Consider the following 17,861-nt stretch of genomic DNA (forward strand, 5'->3'; position numbering starts at 1 on the left):
CCATCACTGACGGCCGGACTGAAAATGGATACAAGTATGAAGAATCAGTAAGCATCACATATGGGCGAACCCACAACCTAACATGTTCAGTCCAAGACGCTAGACCACCTGCGGAACTGGAGTGGCACGTTCCCGAAGAAGTAGAGATTCGACTGGAAGATCAGTATAACGTTGTTCATGGTGACGCTTACACCTCTCGAAGAGTTGTTTCCGTAACTCCATCTAGGGACGATGATGACAAGATTTTTCGTTGTATGGCTTCACATCGGGAGCTGGATAATAAGCTTCAATCAACCATCCGTCTAGATGTTCAAGGTGATTATTGGTATCACTCTAGACAGATATCTTTGCGTTCGAATAGTATTGTTTAGTGAATAAACATCTGAACCTATGATAACCTAATTCTGAATGTTAAACACATTGTATTCTTAAAATTCAGAATTACTCACATTGCTTTGACGAATCTCACATCTAAATATCTTGATACCAGACGCACGTACCTGTAATGACTGCTGGTATAGCATAATTCGATGATTATTACACTACTATATTTCAAAACGAGTCTCCTCATCTCTCCATATAAAATAAGAACATGATTCAATTATGTCTACATGCCAATTGTTGTGGTATTTCTTTTTCATCTCTTATTTAGTCTCGCCAACAAACCTGCGGCTCACCACCTCTGACCCCATGACTATCGACGAAGCAGGAACAAGAAGTGTCATTGTCTTTGAAGACTCGGCAACATCATTCACATGTAAGAGTACAGGTTCTCGCCCTAAGGCTGTCATATCATGGATCATTGGTTCGGACGACGACCTGGGTAGGACGACCTCTACGACAACCATGAATCAGGCTGACCAAGGTTTACGTGACACGAAGTCTACCCTTCAGTTAATTCCAAAGAGAAGGCATCACACTCAACTTCTCCGATGTGTGGCCTTGGCTGGTACAAACCAGAATCAAACAGAAGTGAGGGTTATCGTATATGGTGAGTATTCGTACTTAGTATTTACGATATCTCATCTGTTTCCATTCAAAACAGAAGGCCGAATGCGGTCTGGGACATACTGCTACACACTTGGACATTGATATATACCAGATGCATATTTTGACATTTTGAATAAATGGGTTAACTCATACCATGGTTTGACTATTCGGCAGCAAGATATTTTAATAATTAAAAATGACAAATTAGGACATTCTTTAGTAACAAACCCTAACAAAAACTAATATATAGATATGAACATAATTTATTGTGTCAAGGTGTGAGTTACCTGTGATACATAGGCTGTTGCTGCTCATAAAATCGGGAGAACCAGCTTTTTTGTATCGGTATATACTTTTAATATTTGTCACTGGAACTTGAAATTTAAAAATATATTGACATACGAAATACACTTAAATTTACAAGGACCACCGGATCCTCCTTATCTAAATGGAACAGAAAGATTGCAGGATGGAGTTTCATCTAATGTGAACTGCACATCGAAGAATGTCTACCCAGCACCAACGTTCCAATGGTACCTTGGATCAAAGAACGTCACCAAGGATTCTAACACACAGTCTTCGAGGAATAGACATCATCGAATTGATGCCATATGTGTTTTCAATTTCACACCGGCATTACACGATCATGGGGAACTCCTTGTATGTCAGGTTTTTCAACGAACTGCTCAATCAGTGAGGTCTTCGAGAATCACTGCGGTTCTTAATGTTCTCTGTAAGTCTCCTTACTTAATGTCTTCCCGAAAAAGTCAAAGTGCACATCTGATTCTGAGGTACTATTTCTTCTGTATTCATTTTTCTCCAAAAGTTAACTGGATGATTAGCAGGAGCTAACGATTGTATATTCCGTTTAAAAGCCATGAACTCTCGTCCATAATTCTTTGTTTAACACTACAGAGTAAAGTATTAGCATCATTGCTTTAATGTAGACTTTGTGTGTCATTTTGGAACCACCAACATGACGTTTCATTACGTTGGTGAGGGCTACGAGAAATTCTGTTCATTTTTTTATTTTCTGCCATTCTTTTATGAAACTTTAGAAAGCCTTCGCATTTGCCTTTCTTTTTTTATTCCTGTAATCGTTCTAATGCATTTATTTCTCCTTCTGAATCCAGTTCCTCCCGTAATTGAAAGCTTCTTTGTTCGTCGGATACCTATTGGCCAGCGAGGCGTCAATGCCATCTTCACCTGCACATCCGATGGAAGACCCCCTTGTTCTATAGCCTGGCTCTGTAATGACACGAAAGTTACTAACGACACCCGCCATCAGATTTACCACAGTCTTCAACAAGAAGATACCTCGATGTCGAGTATTCTGATTATTTCTCATATTTCGGCAGAAGACGATGGCAACTATACATGTTTGACCGAGACAAGGCTCGGTAACGACAGCTCCACTATAACATTTTCATATTCTGGTAAGTATTTTACTATCGGACCAAGGTGCATATATGTATAAGAATGAAATATATTATTGACGAGAGATGATTACGAGTCTTCCCACAATAATCCGGTGAAAATTGCGTTTGGCTTGACTTTGCCAAGGATATGTCCTAAATTAAATGACAGTTATTCGGTTAAACGTTGGGTGCAGGGTAAGGATTAGGATTACGTTAAGATATAACGTTTCGGTTTAAATTTAGAGTTCGGATACAGTAACGAAATTGACCGGTGAAAAATTGCTGCCGGAATATGTCTTAATGATATGATACCACAAACTAAATAAATTTATTGGATACTTGTTGAATATTATAATTGTTTAAGAGATTATCCCTTACCCCCAAGGAGTCCAGATCAACCTTTTTGGTTCATCGTCGATCAAAACCAGACGACATCATCTACTATCTTCGTTGCTCGGTAACCTGGTATCGATGATGGGTGCCACCGACATTTCACCTGCAACACTTTATAAAATATACCGAAATGTATTACGAGGCTTCTCGAATTGGTCATTTTTTTAATGAGCGCACTATGGTGTTAATTTGAAGAAACAAAGTGTAGATGTGAGTGTCCATTGAAGATATTTATTTGGATAGAAGTTTACCATATCAGTAACATTAACAAGATTAATGTTGCCCTCACGATGTTATTTCCTATCTTTATGCTACAAACTATTTATGAATCATCTAACCTTTCATCAATTAAGTAGTGATTGTAGACCTTTACCTGATTTCAAAAGATACATCTCTGATAATGCCATGATATACTTTGTAGCAAATATATGTTATTAATAGACAGTATGTATGATGATCCTTTGAATTTACAGAGAAATGAAAATAAGTTGAGAATAAGGACCTAGGTTTCACATGGTTCTTTGAATATTGATGCAAACATTGTTGATTTATGTTTCGTCCTATGAATCCATGCATTTTAATGGTAAGCTGCGCTGTTATTATTTAGTCCTTTGTATAGACCTTTGTTATATAAATATACGTCACTTGAATGTGATTTGAAAACAAATGCATTATACACTGTGTTTTCGGTACAGTGGAAATTGTACAGTCACTTTAAGTTATTTTTCAATAGGTAGTAGGTATACAAGTACCTTTGAGAAACTGAAATATATGACGTCTAGCAAAATATGCAACTGCTGGGCGGTGTCTAAATATAATTCCTCAAATTGTTAACACTACATACTTCGATAGTGCTTGGACCCCCTTCCCCTCCAATATGCGCGAAAGTTTTTTCGTTAAATACTCTGTAATTCTATGATAGAAACTGTACCAATGAAAATCATTTGTCATTATCCACCTGTATACAAACTAGGAATGTAACATATATTTTTGTTTATATCATTGTCCTCGTATAGATAACCAATCACGCGTTTGCCTTGTGTCTACATGTTTTAAGAATCCATTAAGTCCACCCCTACACAAACATTCTCCAAATATTGCATTGTAAAGCACTGTAAAGCCCCAGATTTCTGTCTTGAATTTGTGAAAGTTTTGTTGTGTTTTGATCGTCTGAAAAGATGGCGACCTCCACTAACCGGAGATTGAATGAAAAATTGAAGAATATACAATATATTTCAAACCTTGTTCGTTAAACGTTTGAGAAACTTTAAATAATTTGGTAATTATGGCGTTCGAACTTGTTGGAGTTCGAGTTACATGAATCTGGATTCATTGTAAAACTTGTTGGAAACCCAGGACAGGAGCAAATATAAAGATGTGTTTTTGTACTTGATTATACATTCTTGATGTGGGATATAAAACAAATATACCCTGCCTTCTTTTTAAAGTACTAGTTAAAACTTTGAACCTCGGCTCTAACAGTACGATTGGAGTCACCTCTTGCCCATACGATTTAACCAGAACCTCTGAAGTGTATATTTGGGTACTACATTTATTCATTTAATTCATGGTTGAATGCAAAACGTGATTATCAGTTAACGACTGAATCATTCTCATTTTACCAAAAAAATACAAAGAATACAACAATGCAAAGGTTAAAATTATAAAAAAGTTACGAACACCAGATGATAATCAAGGTACATTGATATTGTAGTTAGGATAACTCATAAAAAAAAATAGAAGAAAAATGGGAGTCATTATACACAATTCGAAATTTATTGGGGGTAATTATTTAAATTTGTGATCAAGTTTAAAATATTTAAAATAAGTTTTAAAAGGAATATAATTCTAATAACAGATTTGAGTAGTAAAATATGTAAAAATATTGCAAAATTATAAGCCGTCAGAGTGGCCAATAAGCTATGGAGGCCATCAATTAAACCAATATTTAAATAACTAAAAACAAGAGGTGGGATCATTGTATCGTCCTCACAAATCATATTTCCTCATTCAAAGTAGTTGTTGGAGTTCTTTTCTTTTTGTCATTTCCTTTAAATTTGCATGCATGAGCCAAATGAGATGGGGGAGAGAATTGTGTTATTGGCGCTCCATTTTTTTAAAAACAAAATCGGAGGAGGTTTAGACTTTTCGCAATGATCGATAATTTAAAAATGATCGCAAATAGTCACGAGTGGTGAAATTCTTTTGATACCTCCAGTTGGAAGTCATTTTGTCACAGTGGCTGAAGAGAAAGAGCGCCGCTCTTGTTTAAACATTGACAACATGAACACTGTCATGTTAAGTCGATGGTTTGGTAAATATTGTGAAACTGAAACGGTGTCAAAAGGACATACACGTATTTGTTTTACTTCTAACGTTAAAGATCACCGATTCCTTCAAAGTATGGACTATTCATTACAAAGCGACAACTGTTTACGTACTGTCTGCTTGAGTTACCAGAACATCGATCGTGTGTGCTCTAAGCTCGTCAAAAAGGACTTCTCCGATTTGCAAGATTCAATTATTGAATAAGGATGTCGACTTGTGCAGTTTTTCTTCTTTGTCTCGCCTTTATCATCTCCAAATCTGGTAGGTTTTGTTCATGTTAACTTCCTGAAATTCGTTCGCATTTAGCCCAGGTGAAGACTTTGGGAGAGGTAACAATGTAATGTATTCAATATATCAACCGATAGTCGTTGTTTTCAAGTTCTCCACCAATTTTCGAAAATTATTGAAGCACTACGATTGTATACAAAGTAAGATCACTGGCAAAAAAACCTAGTCGTAAATTTGAAGTATGAACAAAACGGTACCAAATCCCATCTATGTGGTACTTCCTATTTAGGCATTGCTTTTTAAAAGTTAAATACTCTACTAAGAACATTTGGGTATTGTTTTTTATCGTTAGTGTGTTTAGCAGAGTATGTTTTTGATCAGTGGCGTATATATAGGAGGAGACACGGGAGGGCACGCCACGGTCTAGCGGTGAAAACAAAAGAAAGAAAGGGCGATAATAGAGAGGAAGAGAAAAGGAGATAGGAAAAAGGACGATACAATAACACGTCCTAGACATCCATTGCAACTCCCTCCTGATCAGTTGTATTTTAAATTCGTATTTAATGTTCCGAGAAAGACTGGTGTCGTGTGGAAAGACTGCGTAGCCTTTTTTTCTTGATATTAGGTGACTGAATCACTCTAAGATTTGGTATCACATGTACCATATATTAGGAGCTACAATATCATCAACAGCCCATGGACAACTATCGTTAGAGTCTTTACGCTCTCTAGTCTAAAAAAAGGTGGGAAATTAAATGCGTTGCTTTCTTTCTCTGTTTGTTATTGGAACTTGTGAATATTATGTGAATGAAAACATGATTAAGTTTGGGTATTCATACGCATCATATATTTAATGCTACAATACATCAAAAGCTTAAGTCAAAACGTTTGCAATAACTGTTCTTTTGATACATTCCAATTGGAAGTAGTTTTGTCACAATGTCTGAAGAGAAAGAGCGCCCCTCTTGCTTAAAAATTTACAGCATGCATTATGTCATTACAAGTTGATGGTTTGGTAAAGTTTGTGAAACTGAATCGGTGTCAGCCAGGACAAAATTATATTTGTTTCACTTCTAACGCTATAAATCACTAACGATTCCTCCAAATTATGGTTTATTAGATTTAAAAAAGTACTCTTTTAGTACTGTCTGCTTGCGTCCATAACCGTTGATCACATGTGTTATAAGCTCACCAAATAGAATTGATTCGAACGGTAAGATTTTTGAATAACAATGGCGATTTTTGCAGAGTTTCTTCTTTTTCTCGCCGTTATCATCTCCAAGTCCGGTGAGTTTTGTTTCATTTGTACTTTAGAAAAGTCGTTCGTACTTAGCGGATGTGGAGATTTTGGGAGAAGTAACGATGTAATGAATTCATTATAATAACAAATCTAACTTTCATCTATGTCGGGCATCACTACTGATTGCGCTCTTTGCAGATCACTTATTGAAAACAATTCTGTCAGGTTAAATAATTTACTGGTAACATATATTGGGCCATTGTATTTTATCGTTAATTTCTTAAGCAAAGTATCTGATCCCTCACTTAGCTTAAGGGGGCGGCATCGAAGGCCGCGGCTTATCAAGTGACAAAACAAACAAGGGGAAAAGGGACAAGGACGAGGAATGAAGATGCCCGGACCACCTGTCTCACTTTCCCCTTATCAATGACTTTGTAAATCAACATGTTATTGCGAGTATGATAGATCAATGCCCCTAACCTTTCCATTGAACCCTCTATGGGTCTACTCATTCTACGTCGCCGTATCCGACGTACGTTATCAACAGTGTACTCGGTATCCTGCCCTTTGAATCTATTTCATATCATCCATGCAGGATATCATGCATTTGAAGTGTCTATTCAGACATTCAATTCTCTACCAGTCATCGGGGAAGATTTCACGCTGGTCTGTGCCTTCATACCAAAAACGTGGAACCGAAAAGTTTTTTGGGCAAAGGGTAGCACCGCCATTGTTGCCTCTCACTCCTGTCGGCCCAGTCCACATTGTACGGAAAGCATTCCCCATTCTTCAAAGTTTAGTTTGTTGGCAGACTCTTCAAGTGGAAATCTTACAATAAAACACCTTACAAGGGATGACGAGGATAATTACATATGCACTGTAAACGGTACATATGATTCGGAGAATTCAGCATTAGCTACCATGCAAGTAACACCTATGATACCAGGTAAACCGAAGTCTTCAATTCCCGAATTCAGTTTTGGGAAGTAAAGCTCTGTCCCGTCTTGTATACACATGAAAATGGTTTAGTGTACTGATGTTGTTGCTTTTAGAGGAATCCCCTTAGCGGTTGGTTTCAGACATGTCTTTTTATTTTCATTTGCTAATTATTCGGATTTATAATTATATACTACTCTAACAGTCTCTAAACTTTTTTCGGCTACATACTAAAAAAAAAATTCATTTGCTTATTATTCGGATTTATAATTATATACTACTCTAACAGTCTCTAAACTTTTTTCGGCAACATACTAATTAAAAATCCCGACGAAGATTGTTCATAAAGGGATGAAGTACTTCATTCTTAGTAGCAGTATTTAAAAGAATGTGGTAAGAGTAATTAGTTATTGCATTACGTGAAAGTAAAATGGAAAAAAGTACAATTCGAAATGAGCTTTATTTATCGTGATGAATCCCTCTTTTGTCACCAGTTCCGCCCTATAATGCAATAATTACGGATGTGAGATCGAGCCGGTTTTACCATAACAGCGCCAATATAACGGTAACTGCAGGGGAGCCATATGACTTCGCATGTAAAGCATACGGGGCAAGACCACCTGCGGTAGTGGAATGGCGTATATCAGATGATGTAACCATTGATGTTCAAGATCAGTCTGATATCATACGAGGCGACAGCTATATTTCTCTGAAGACTGCCACAATCACGCCCTCTGTGAATAATCAAGGAAAGAGACTCCTCTGCGTGGCTTTACATCCAGAACTACCAGATATCCGTCACTGTGCGGTTTACCTGAATGTTCAAGGTAAGGTATATGTTTTAAGTTAATGTTCGACGAGTTCTAACTTGTTTACAACCTGTCAGTGTAAACTGTTTAATTAAATAGTGATGATGTCAGTTGAATGGTTCATTGTCCTCCTGTTTTTGTTTTACTCTCTATCAATTCATCAAATTTAAACTATTTAGCACAATATCCGATATTGGTTATTATTCGTCTTTGTCTTTTGGTGATTCGTCCTCTTTTTCACTCGATTTTTGCTAAGGCATAAGGATGTTTATAGAAACTTCCCTTACTTTTCTTTCCTTGAAAGCAATGAACCTTTACTCTATTTTCTTTTTTCTGTAATGAAGTTCTACCAACGAACTTGCTACTTTTACTGACGACAAATAACAAGGACCACGAATCTGGGCCAACAGTCATTTACGTTCAAGAAGATTCATCCACTTTAGTCACTTGTAAAAGTGTTGGATCATTACCAGCAGTTGAACTATCATGGACACTTGACAACACCCAAAGTTTCCCACGTAACATAAGCCTTTCAGAGTATCGCAATGCTTTAGATGGACGTTTGTTTGATACTGAAAGTACCATTGCAATTTATCCAGAGAGAAAGCACCATGGAACATTTCTTCAATGCTTTGCAACTTTAGGAAGCTTTATTGATCTACGTGGAGCAAAACTGATGATTTATGGTGAGTTTTGATTCTTTTAATATATCGGGATTCGATTTTCTTTCAGATAAAATTTAAGGAAATGGTTGTACTTAAAACCCTAAACCCCTGAAAGTTGTATTCATCACTAATAATTCCAAAGAAGTTACCATCTTTTGTTTACCAATATCCTTACGAAATCATTGTCATAGTTATTAATAATTTGAAGTCACCTGGAACTGGAAGGAGAAGAGGGAACGTCTATCACTATTACAATGGTTGTCTATATTAGGTATTAAAGATTCTATATTTTACCAAAGAGCAATTTCACATTCATGCTTTAACCGAAATCGATTATTTTATTTATGTGTAAAGGCCCACCAGATGATGTTAAAATGACCGCCCTCGATGATCTACACGACGGTATTGAAACCAATGTAAGCTGCAGAGCTTTCAATGGATACCCCGCTTCGCTCATCCATTGGTACATCGGAACTAGAAATGTGACACGTGATTCGGCTCTTAACACTTCATTTAATTTACATGATCGGTATGATGCTGAAAGTACGCTTACGTTCGTACCAAAGAGGATTGATAATGGGAAACCTCTTTTCTGTCACGCAGTTCACCCTACAATGCCCTCAATGCGGTCTATGAGTGATAGCGTTTTCTTAAACATATTATGTAAGTACCAATTTTTATCAAAACTCTTGGTAAGGACGATATAAAAGATAATCTTCGTAGGATATTGATCTGTCTACACGTTCACCAACTATCATCAAGAGTTTCTTCTGCAATTGTTGTTTCCTTTCAATTCTTCACATTTTTATTTATACTTGTATGTTCATTTCAGGAAATGGTCCATACGCCACCTCCGGGCTGGTGTTTCCCCCAAATAAAAACGTAAGGTGTATGGAAAACGACCAGTCAAAGTAATATGCTGCAATGTCCATCCCCCCCCCCCGCATGTTTTTTGACAGGTTTCTGTTAGCCCTAGCCCAATAACTTTAATTTCATCCCCAGCCCCATCCCCATCCTTATATCTCCTTCTATTTTCTATTACCTCTTTTCGAAACTGATTTTCAATATTTGTATTTAATCAAGATGACCCAGCTGTGTTGGTTTCTTCTCGACGGCTTACATCAAATAAAAGACGCTATGCGTTCGTGTTGACATGTATATCAGACGCCAATCCTCCTGCTTTCATTTTCCAATGGCTGTGTAACGGCACACAGTTTTCTAACGACACCCGTAACGTAACATTCTCCAAAACTATACCCGACGGTGAAACACTGACTTCCAGTGAAGTGGCGATTCGAAATCCCCTGTCCGAAGACCTTTGTGATTACAAATGCGTAGCTGTTTCAAGATATGGGTCTGGTAGTGCAGTTTTTAACTACACAATATATCGTAAGTATATTATTTTTTAAGATTTATTTGTGTCTCGTGCATCTGTTACTATATGTTTTTTGAATGAAATGGTCCTTGCTTCCAGATAGAATAATTTTACTTATATTAATCACTAACGATACAAGTTATTGAACTGAAGAAACCCGTCAGTACCAATTTGTGCATTTACGCTTTACTACTGATTAATGCAGATATTCCCGATTCACCTTCTTCGCTTATCGTCGACCAAAACCAAACGACATCTTCAACGCTCTTAGTTGTTTCGCAACCTGGATTTATCATCAGATAACAAAACGATTTTCATTATTAAAGTAAAAATACAATAAAGTAAAGTTAAGTAAAATACTACAAAATGTCAATGGTTGACAGATACTATCATTCAATATTATACTGCATAAGGTGCCAGTTATAGTAATTTTCCAAACCCCCTTACATTTAAAATGGAGCATTCCACTTATGTCCTTCAGAAAAATGAACAGCTTTCACTTTCGTAGCTCAAGAGATAATTTATAAATGTGTCAGCCACTGTTCTTTGTGCCAACTGATTCTGCCATTGAAAACCGATACTGCATCCTCCACACTTTTTATCTGCGGATATTCTGGTCGGTTGCATGTTGGTTCCTGACATAAAAGTCCACAGTTTGAAGATACAGAGAGAAAAAAATCCATTGATGACAATATGAATTATTGTCTTCAAATATTTTTCTTTCTTGCCTTCACCACTTCTAAAACGTTTGAAATGAACGTATCTACTCGTATTTGGAACACAGAAGTCATCCCAGTCGTTGGAGAGAATATCACACTCGCCTGCATTTACACGCCGCCAACCGCGTCTCGGCTACTGTATTGGCACCACGGGAACGGTGATATCCTAGCAACCGATAGATGTCATGGGGTGGGATTCAGAAACGACCAAAATATTCCAGATATGTCCAAATACAGTTTGAGGGCAGATCATTTCAGCGGTAACCTCACTATTAGGGATTTAACATTGGATGACAGCGGCAGATATCAGTGCAATGTATTCACTGATGTTGATACAATTTTTAATGGAATTGATCTGAACGTAATGCTATCAGGTAAGATGTTTCCATGTTTCCTATAATGCTTAGTATACTAATGAAATGTACACAAACAAATAATTCGTCGGCTGCATGCCACAAAACCGCAATAACTGTGTATTGTCAACATCCGACCTACCGGCAGCCGAAGTAATCTTTGTATATTTATTTTAAAAAATAAAAGTTAAAAAAGTGATTGTGGTTGAATAACAATAGGGCTAACATCTGTGTCACTGAACGAAAATAGACATAATTCCCTTTGACCAACCAAATTTAATTTGTGACTGGAAATCATGCCACTTCATGATTCAATTTGAAAATCATTATAACGGTTAAAGTGATGTATTTGAGTCTCAGAGTTCCTAGTCTTTTGGAGACATCCCACTTGATAATGGTTATACGTAGGATAAAAAAATTATACATTTCTTCGAATTTTCAGCCATACCTACCTTGCTATCCATCACCAACGGTCGGACTGAAAATGGATACAAGAATGGAAAATCAGTGAGCATCACATATGGACGAACCCTTAACCTAACATGTTCAGTCCAAGGCGCAAGACCACCTGCAGAACTGGAGTGGCAAGTTCCTGAAGAAGTACAGGTTCGACTAGGAGGTCAGTTTAACGCTGTTCATAGTGACGCTTACGTCTCTCAACGAGTTGTTTCTGTAACTCCGTCCAGGGACGATGGTAACAAGATTTTCCGTTGTGTGGCTTCGCATCGGGAGCTGGATAATGGACTTCAATTGTTCATCCGCCTAGATGTCCAAGGTGATTATCTTACTAATGACTTAATTTCTTGATTGCTCGATATGTGTGTTTCTGCGTGTTCTTTACAAGTGGATATGCATCTAAATGTGAGGATTCTCTGAAATGGATGAATCATTCAACATTTCCTAAAACACTTTCCATTCTCCTTTATTCTATGATGCCTTCACCGCTAATATGTTTTTATCATGTTGATAGCAATCGTTTACCTCTGTATCTCTCCTTCTAATAGCTTAATCCGTACTGACATTCTGACATTTCATTTTTTGTTTCACTCAGTACCGCCAAGTAACCTCCTGCTTACCGCGTATGGATCCATAACTAATAATGCAAAAGAGTCAAGAAGTGTCAATGTCTTCGAATGCTCGGCAACATCATTCACCTGCAAGAGTATAGGATCCAGCCCTACAGCTCTTATATCTTGGATCCTTGCTTCGGATGACGACCTGGGTAGCACGACCTCTACGTCTACCACGAATAAGGCCGACCAAGGTTTACGTGACACCAATTCCACTCTACAGTTGATTCCAAAGAGAATTCATCACAATCAACTTCTCATATGTGTGGCCTCTGCTGGTATGAACCAACGTCAAGCAGAAGTGAGGGTTATCGTGTATGGTGAGTATTCGTAAATTGTATTATCTATATATCATCTTCTCGGATTCACAACAGAGGACCGAATGCGGTCTTGGACATTCTGTAACATACTTTGGCATTGATATATCAGATGTGAAATTTTACATCTTTAACAACTATATGCATTCACACCATGTGTCCTCTGTTATGTAGTAAGATATTTAAAGGAAGTAAAAATTGTAGAAGGTCTTTAGTGACAAACCTTCGTGATAGTTCAGGTAATTTCCTATATAGATATCACCAAATTGTCTTTCTTGAATATGAGTTAAATGTGATGCGTAGGTCGTTGTTGCAAGTCACTGGGGCTTATAATATTTGTTTGTAATAGCGAAATAAAGAAACACGTTTATTTTCAAGGACCGCCGGATCCTCCCCAGCTTAACGGAACGGAAGGTTTACAGGGTGGGGTGTCGTCAAATGTTACTTGCACATCGAACAACGGCTACCCAGCACCAACTTTCCATTGGTACCTTAGATCAAAGAACGTCACCAAAGGTTCTGATACGCAGACTTTGAGGAATAGAAATCATCGAATAGATGCCACAAGTATTTTCAATTTCACACCCACGATAGACGATCATGGGGAACTCCTTGTCTGTCAAGTTTTTCAACCAAACGCTACATCCATGAAGTCTCGGAGAATCAGTGCCGTTCTTAATGTGCTCTGTAAGTTAATGTCAACCTTATCCATTCACAATGTAGATCTTACGAAACAGGTTAATAAATTCGCCTTACCGCTTAAAAAGGCATAACCATTGAAATTACTTGGTGTTATTGTCCTTTTTACATTGAGCTGAAGAATATCTTACCTTTTCCATGATTATATTAAAGAGCCAAGGTACGTTTTTTGTTTCAAACAAAAACCACCAGGTTTGATTCTGTCTTATTAATTTCTAAGCCATATAAATCGTTATTTAAACATAATGATTGGTTGAGATTGATACCAAGTGATGCCATACTCCAGTAAAAAAAAAAACCGTTTTATGTTAGCGTCATGGTTATGACATGTTAGCCTTACAAACTATTGGTAACAATTACAATATGTATTCTCTTTAATACGTTCATCAGGAATATCATCACAAATTATTTATTCCTAAGCCTTGCTTTATTGTTTCTTTAACGTATGTTTTTCTTTCTAAATACATACATGTAGATTCCCCTGTCATTGTGGACTACTCTGTTCGTCGTTTTTCCAGTGGTCAGCACAGCGTTGATGCCATTCTTACATGTACATCAGATAGCAGACCCCTCGCCTCAATAACATGGTTCTTGAATGACAGGGAACTCATCAACGGCACCCGCCATCACATTTACCACAGTCAGGCACAGGAAGATACCTTGAAGTCGAGTATTCTGAATATTGTAAATATTTCGGCAGAAGACGATGGGAACTATACATGTTTGGCAGAGACAAGGCTTTGGAAAGACAGTGCAACCATAACATTTTTATATTCTGGTAAACCTTCCATAATTACACCAAGGCGCATTGATGTCAAATGATCAATATTGATAATCACAGATGACATATGAGAACAGTATGATACTGCTATGATTGTATAACCGATGAAATGAGATTATAACCTAGTTACGGTAACTATCGGGCAATGTTACGGTAGATTACTGTGACGACGTTTAGAAACGATTGATGGTTAAAGGGATTATTACATGTCTGACAATATTCCGGTGAAGAATTTATTTGGGTTTTGTTTCGCCAGAAATACATTGTAAAGGTCATGCCTGTATTTAAAGTTGTATTAACATTAGGTGTAGGGTTAGGGTTACTGTTTAGTTTAGGTATAGGATTAGGCCCAAGTTTGAAATTTAGAGTTCGGTTCGTCACGTACAGCTGTCATTACGACAGGACGATGTGAAATTATACAGAAATTAATTGTAATGATTGGATAGTTGTTGATGTTATTGTAACAAAATTATCTCTTAGTACATGAAACTATCAATATATGTTTGAAACTGCTATCAGGGATTCCAGATCCGCCTTATGAGTTCATCGTCGATCAAAACCAGACGAGATCATCTACTCTCTTCGTTACTTGGCAACCAGGAATCGCTAATGGGCTTCAGTGAAATGATATTTGCCTGTATCGAAAAGAAAATATATATGCATTCAGTCTTTTTTAAATCATTACTGGAAAATAGATTTATGCCTATACATTGAAAAATAAAAACATGAATACAGCTCGCCGTGAACAAAAAAGCCCACTCTGCCGTTTGGATGTGGACACGGTGACACACTCATTAATAGATTGCACTGTATTTATTTATTTCATTCATGGTATAATAAAAAACGTGATTACTAGTCAATGGCTGAATTATTAAAATTTTACTAGAAAATTAAAATAACACATATAGTACAATAATGCAATTTATAAAATTATAAAAACGGCAAATGATAACCAGAATAACTTGACCACTGGGGTTTAAATAATTGGAGGAAAATAAAAATTGAACAAACAATAACAGTCATGAAACATAACTTGTAATTCAATGGAGAAAATGAATTGCATTTGTGATCAAAGTCTAAAGTATTTAGAATAAATTAAAATGGGAATATAATTCTAATCAAAGGTTTAAGTATTAAAACGCGTACAAATATTGCAAAAATGGTCAATAACCCAAACAATCGGATTAGGTTTGGACATTTCGCAATGACAGTAATGTAAATAATGATCGCAAGGGAGGAAGCCAGTGGTGAAAGTTTGATGATAGTTTGGTCAATCCTTTGACCGAACTCAATACCAGCTTCTCCGTCTCCTGAAAGCACAAAAATGGTTAAACAAAGTTGCTTTAACATATTGTATCGATGGTGCAGGTGTCTGTTCTCCATTCAAGTGATTTTACTATTTCGATCCTAAGAACTTACCAGACTGTTTACCACTTTCTTTTACGATAACACCCGTTTCTTGGAGAGTGGCATTGGGGTTTCGTGATACGTTGGCATGAATACTGGAAGCCATTCCATTGACACATTTCTCAACTTCGCTCAATCTATGAACCTGCCGCCTTGAGTGTATGTTTTTTGTGTATTAACTGACATAAATCTGGTAAGTAGGCTCTTAGATGCGCTCCCAGAATCATTCTTGCGAGCCTATTGTGAGGTTTTACCAGTCTATCTAAGATAACATATAAACGCTTTGACAAGAAAACATCACAATTGTCCAATAGTGGCATTGCGAGGGAGGTACATAGTAACTTAAACATAATATTATGAATTTATTGCAAATCTTTTAAGATAACCAATTTTCTTTGAATTTGTCTTTGCCGTAAATTAAACATGGTACCTGTATGATATTGTTTTCTTTTAAAAAGACAACTAATTATTAAAAAAGAAAAAGAATATTGAGTGACTGAAACACGATTACATTTGGTATCATATGCACCAGATATTAACTGCTACGTCAAAAGCCTACTGAAAATTTTTACAATTAATTTTATTTCAACTGTCCGATTGGAAGTGATTTTGTCACAATGTTTGAAGGGAGAGAGCGCCCTTCATGTTCAAACATTTACAGCATTGATACTGTCATTTTTAAAGTGGTAGTTTGGTGAAGTTTGTGAAACTGAATCGATGTCAGGACAAAATGATATATTATTTCACTACTAACGCTATAAATCACCAACGATTCTATAAATTCAAAAGCATCCACTCTTGTTTGCACTGTCGGCTTGCTTTTATAATAATCGATAGTGTGTGTTATAAGCTCGCCAAATAGAATTCTTTATGGCAAGATTCAATTGCTGAAAGATGAAGGCGTTTTGTGTTGTAGTTCTTCTTTTTCTCGCCGTTATCATCACGAAATCTGGTAAGATTCATTTCATGCTAAATTCATCAAACTTTTTCGTGCTAAGACCTTTGCGGACAGTTAGGGAGATGTACCAATGTACTCAATTCGATTGAAAAAAAAATATAGAGGCAATTACAAATGCACTGTAAGTGATACACATGTTCATTGAGGAAAGGATCAACTAGCGTGCAAGTAACGCCATTACCTGCAGGTAAAAACATATTCTTCACCTTACAAATTCAGTATTGAAAAACAAAGCTATTTCAACAGTCTTGTATGAACACAGATTAAAGGAAAGTCGTTCTTTGTCAAACTTTAAACCCATTTAACATGCCGGCAAATAATAATAATTTGCTACAGGTTTAGCATACTGTTTTTTTTTTTCGATGGTAAAATCAAGTAAACCCTTAATTTGGGCATGTCTTTTTATTCTCATTTGCTATATATTCTATTTCTAGTTATGGTTAAGTGCTACTAAAAAGATCTACATTATATTCGGCAACAAAACAACTATAAATCGTACCAAAAATCCTTTGAAAGGGGATGAATTAGGTGATTTTGAGTAGCAGACATTGAGCAACTGTGTTAAACGCAATTAAAGATTCAATGACATGAAAATAGACTATCACAGTGAAATGGCCTTTATTCATCGTGAGTGTTCCCTCTTTTTACGCAAGTTGCGCCATACTGGCTCTTTATCAAGGATGAGAGATCGACCGAGTATTACCCTAACAACACAAATATAACAGTAACTGCTGGAGAGACGTATGACTTCACATGTGCAGCAGACTGGGCAAGGCCTCCTGCAGTATTGGAATGGTGTATAGCAGATGATGTGACCGTGGTTCTTCACGATCAGTCTGATGTCGCACAAGGCAACGGATATGTCTCTCGGAGGGTTGCTACGATCACGCCCTCTACGAATGATCAAGGAAAGAGTATGCGCTGTACAGCATCGCATCCACAATTACAAACAAATCTTCAACGCTCAGTTCACCTCAATGTCCTAGGTAAGTACACGTGTTAAGCGGAGAGCACAATCTCTTGATTGTTATGTGGAGCTGATGTCATCAAAGTTGAGTCCATGTCTTGTTTTGTTACTTTTTATCAAGGGCTTCTAAGTTCACAAAATGTGAACAGCTCTGATGGCAATATCTTAAAGAATATTTATAAATGTTTATTCAGCAGATTCATATTTT

General features: G+C 36.9%; 1 protein-coding gene across 1 annotated transcript; it reads left to right on the forward strand.

The window, feature by feature from the left end:
- Nucleotides 1-846: 846 nt before the first annotated feature.
- LOC105439584 (nephrin-like) lies at nt 847-16,152 on the forward strand. The gene is made up of 8 exons (XM_030978549.1): nt 847-991; nt 2,124-2,426; nt 8,205-8,360; nt 9,362-9,496; nt 11,897-12,229; nt 12,506-12,844; nt 13,220-13,528; nt 14,016-16,152. Exons 1-8 carry the CDS (start codon nt 847-849, stop codon nt 14,360-14,362), a joined length of 2,067 nt encoding a protein of 688 aa, XP_030834409.1. The 3' UTR covers nt 14,363-16,152.
- The last annotated feature ends 1,709 nt before the right edge of the window (nt 16,153-17,861 follow it).

The sequence above is a fragment of the Strongylocentrotus purpuratus genome, unplaced genomic scaffold, assembly GCF_000002235.5.
Source record: "Strongylocentrotus purpuratus isolate Spur 01 unplaced genomic scaffold, Spur_5.0 spur5_scaffold_1, whole genome shotgun sequence".
In the NCBI taxonomy this organism is placed as follows: Eukaryota; Metazoa; Echinodermata; class Echinoidea; order Camarodonta; family Strongylocentrotidae; genus Strongylocentrotus; species Strongylocentrotus purpuratus.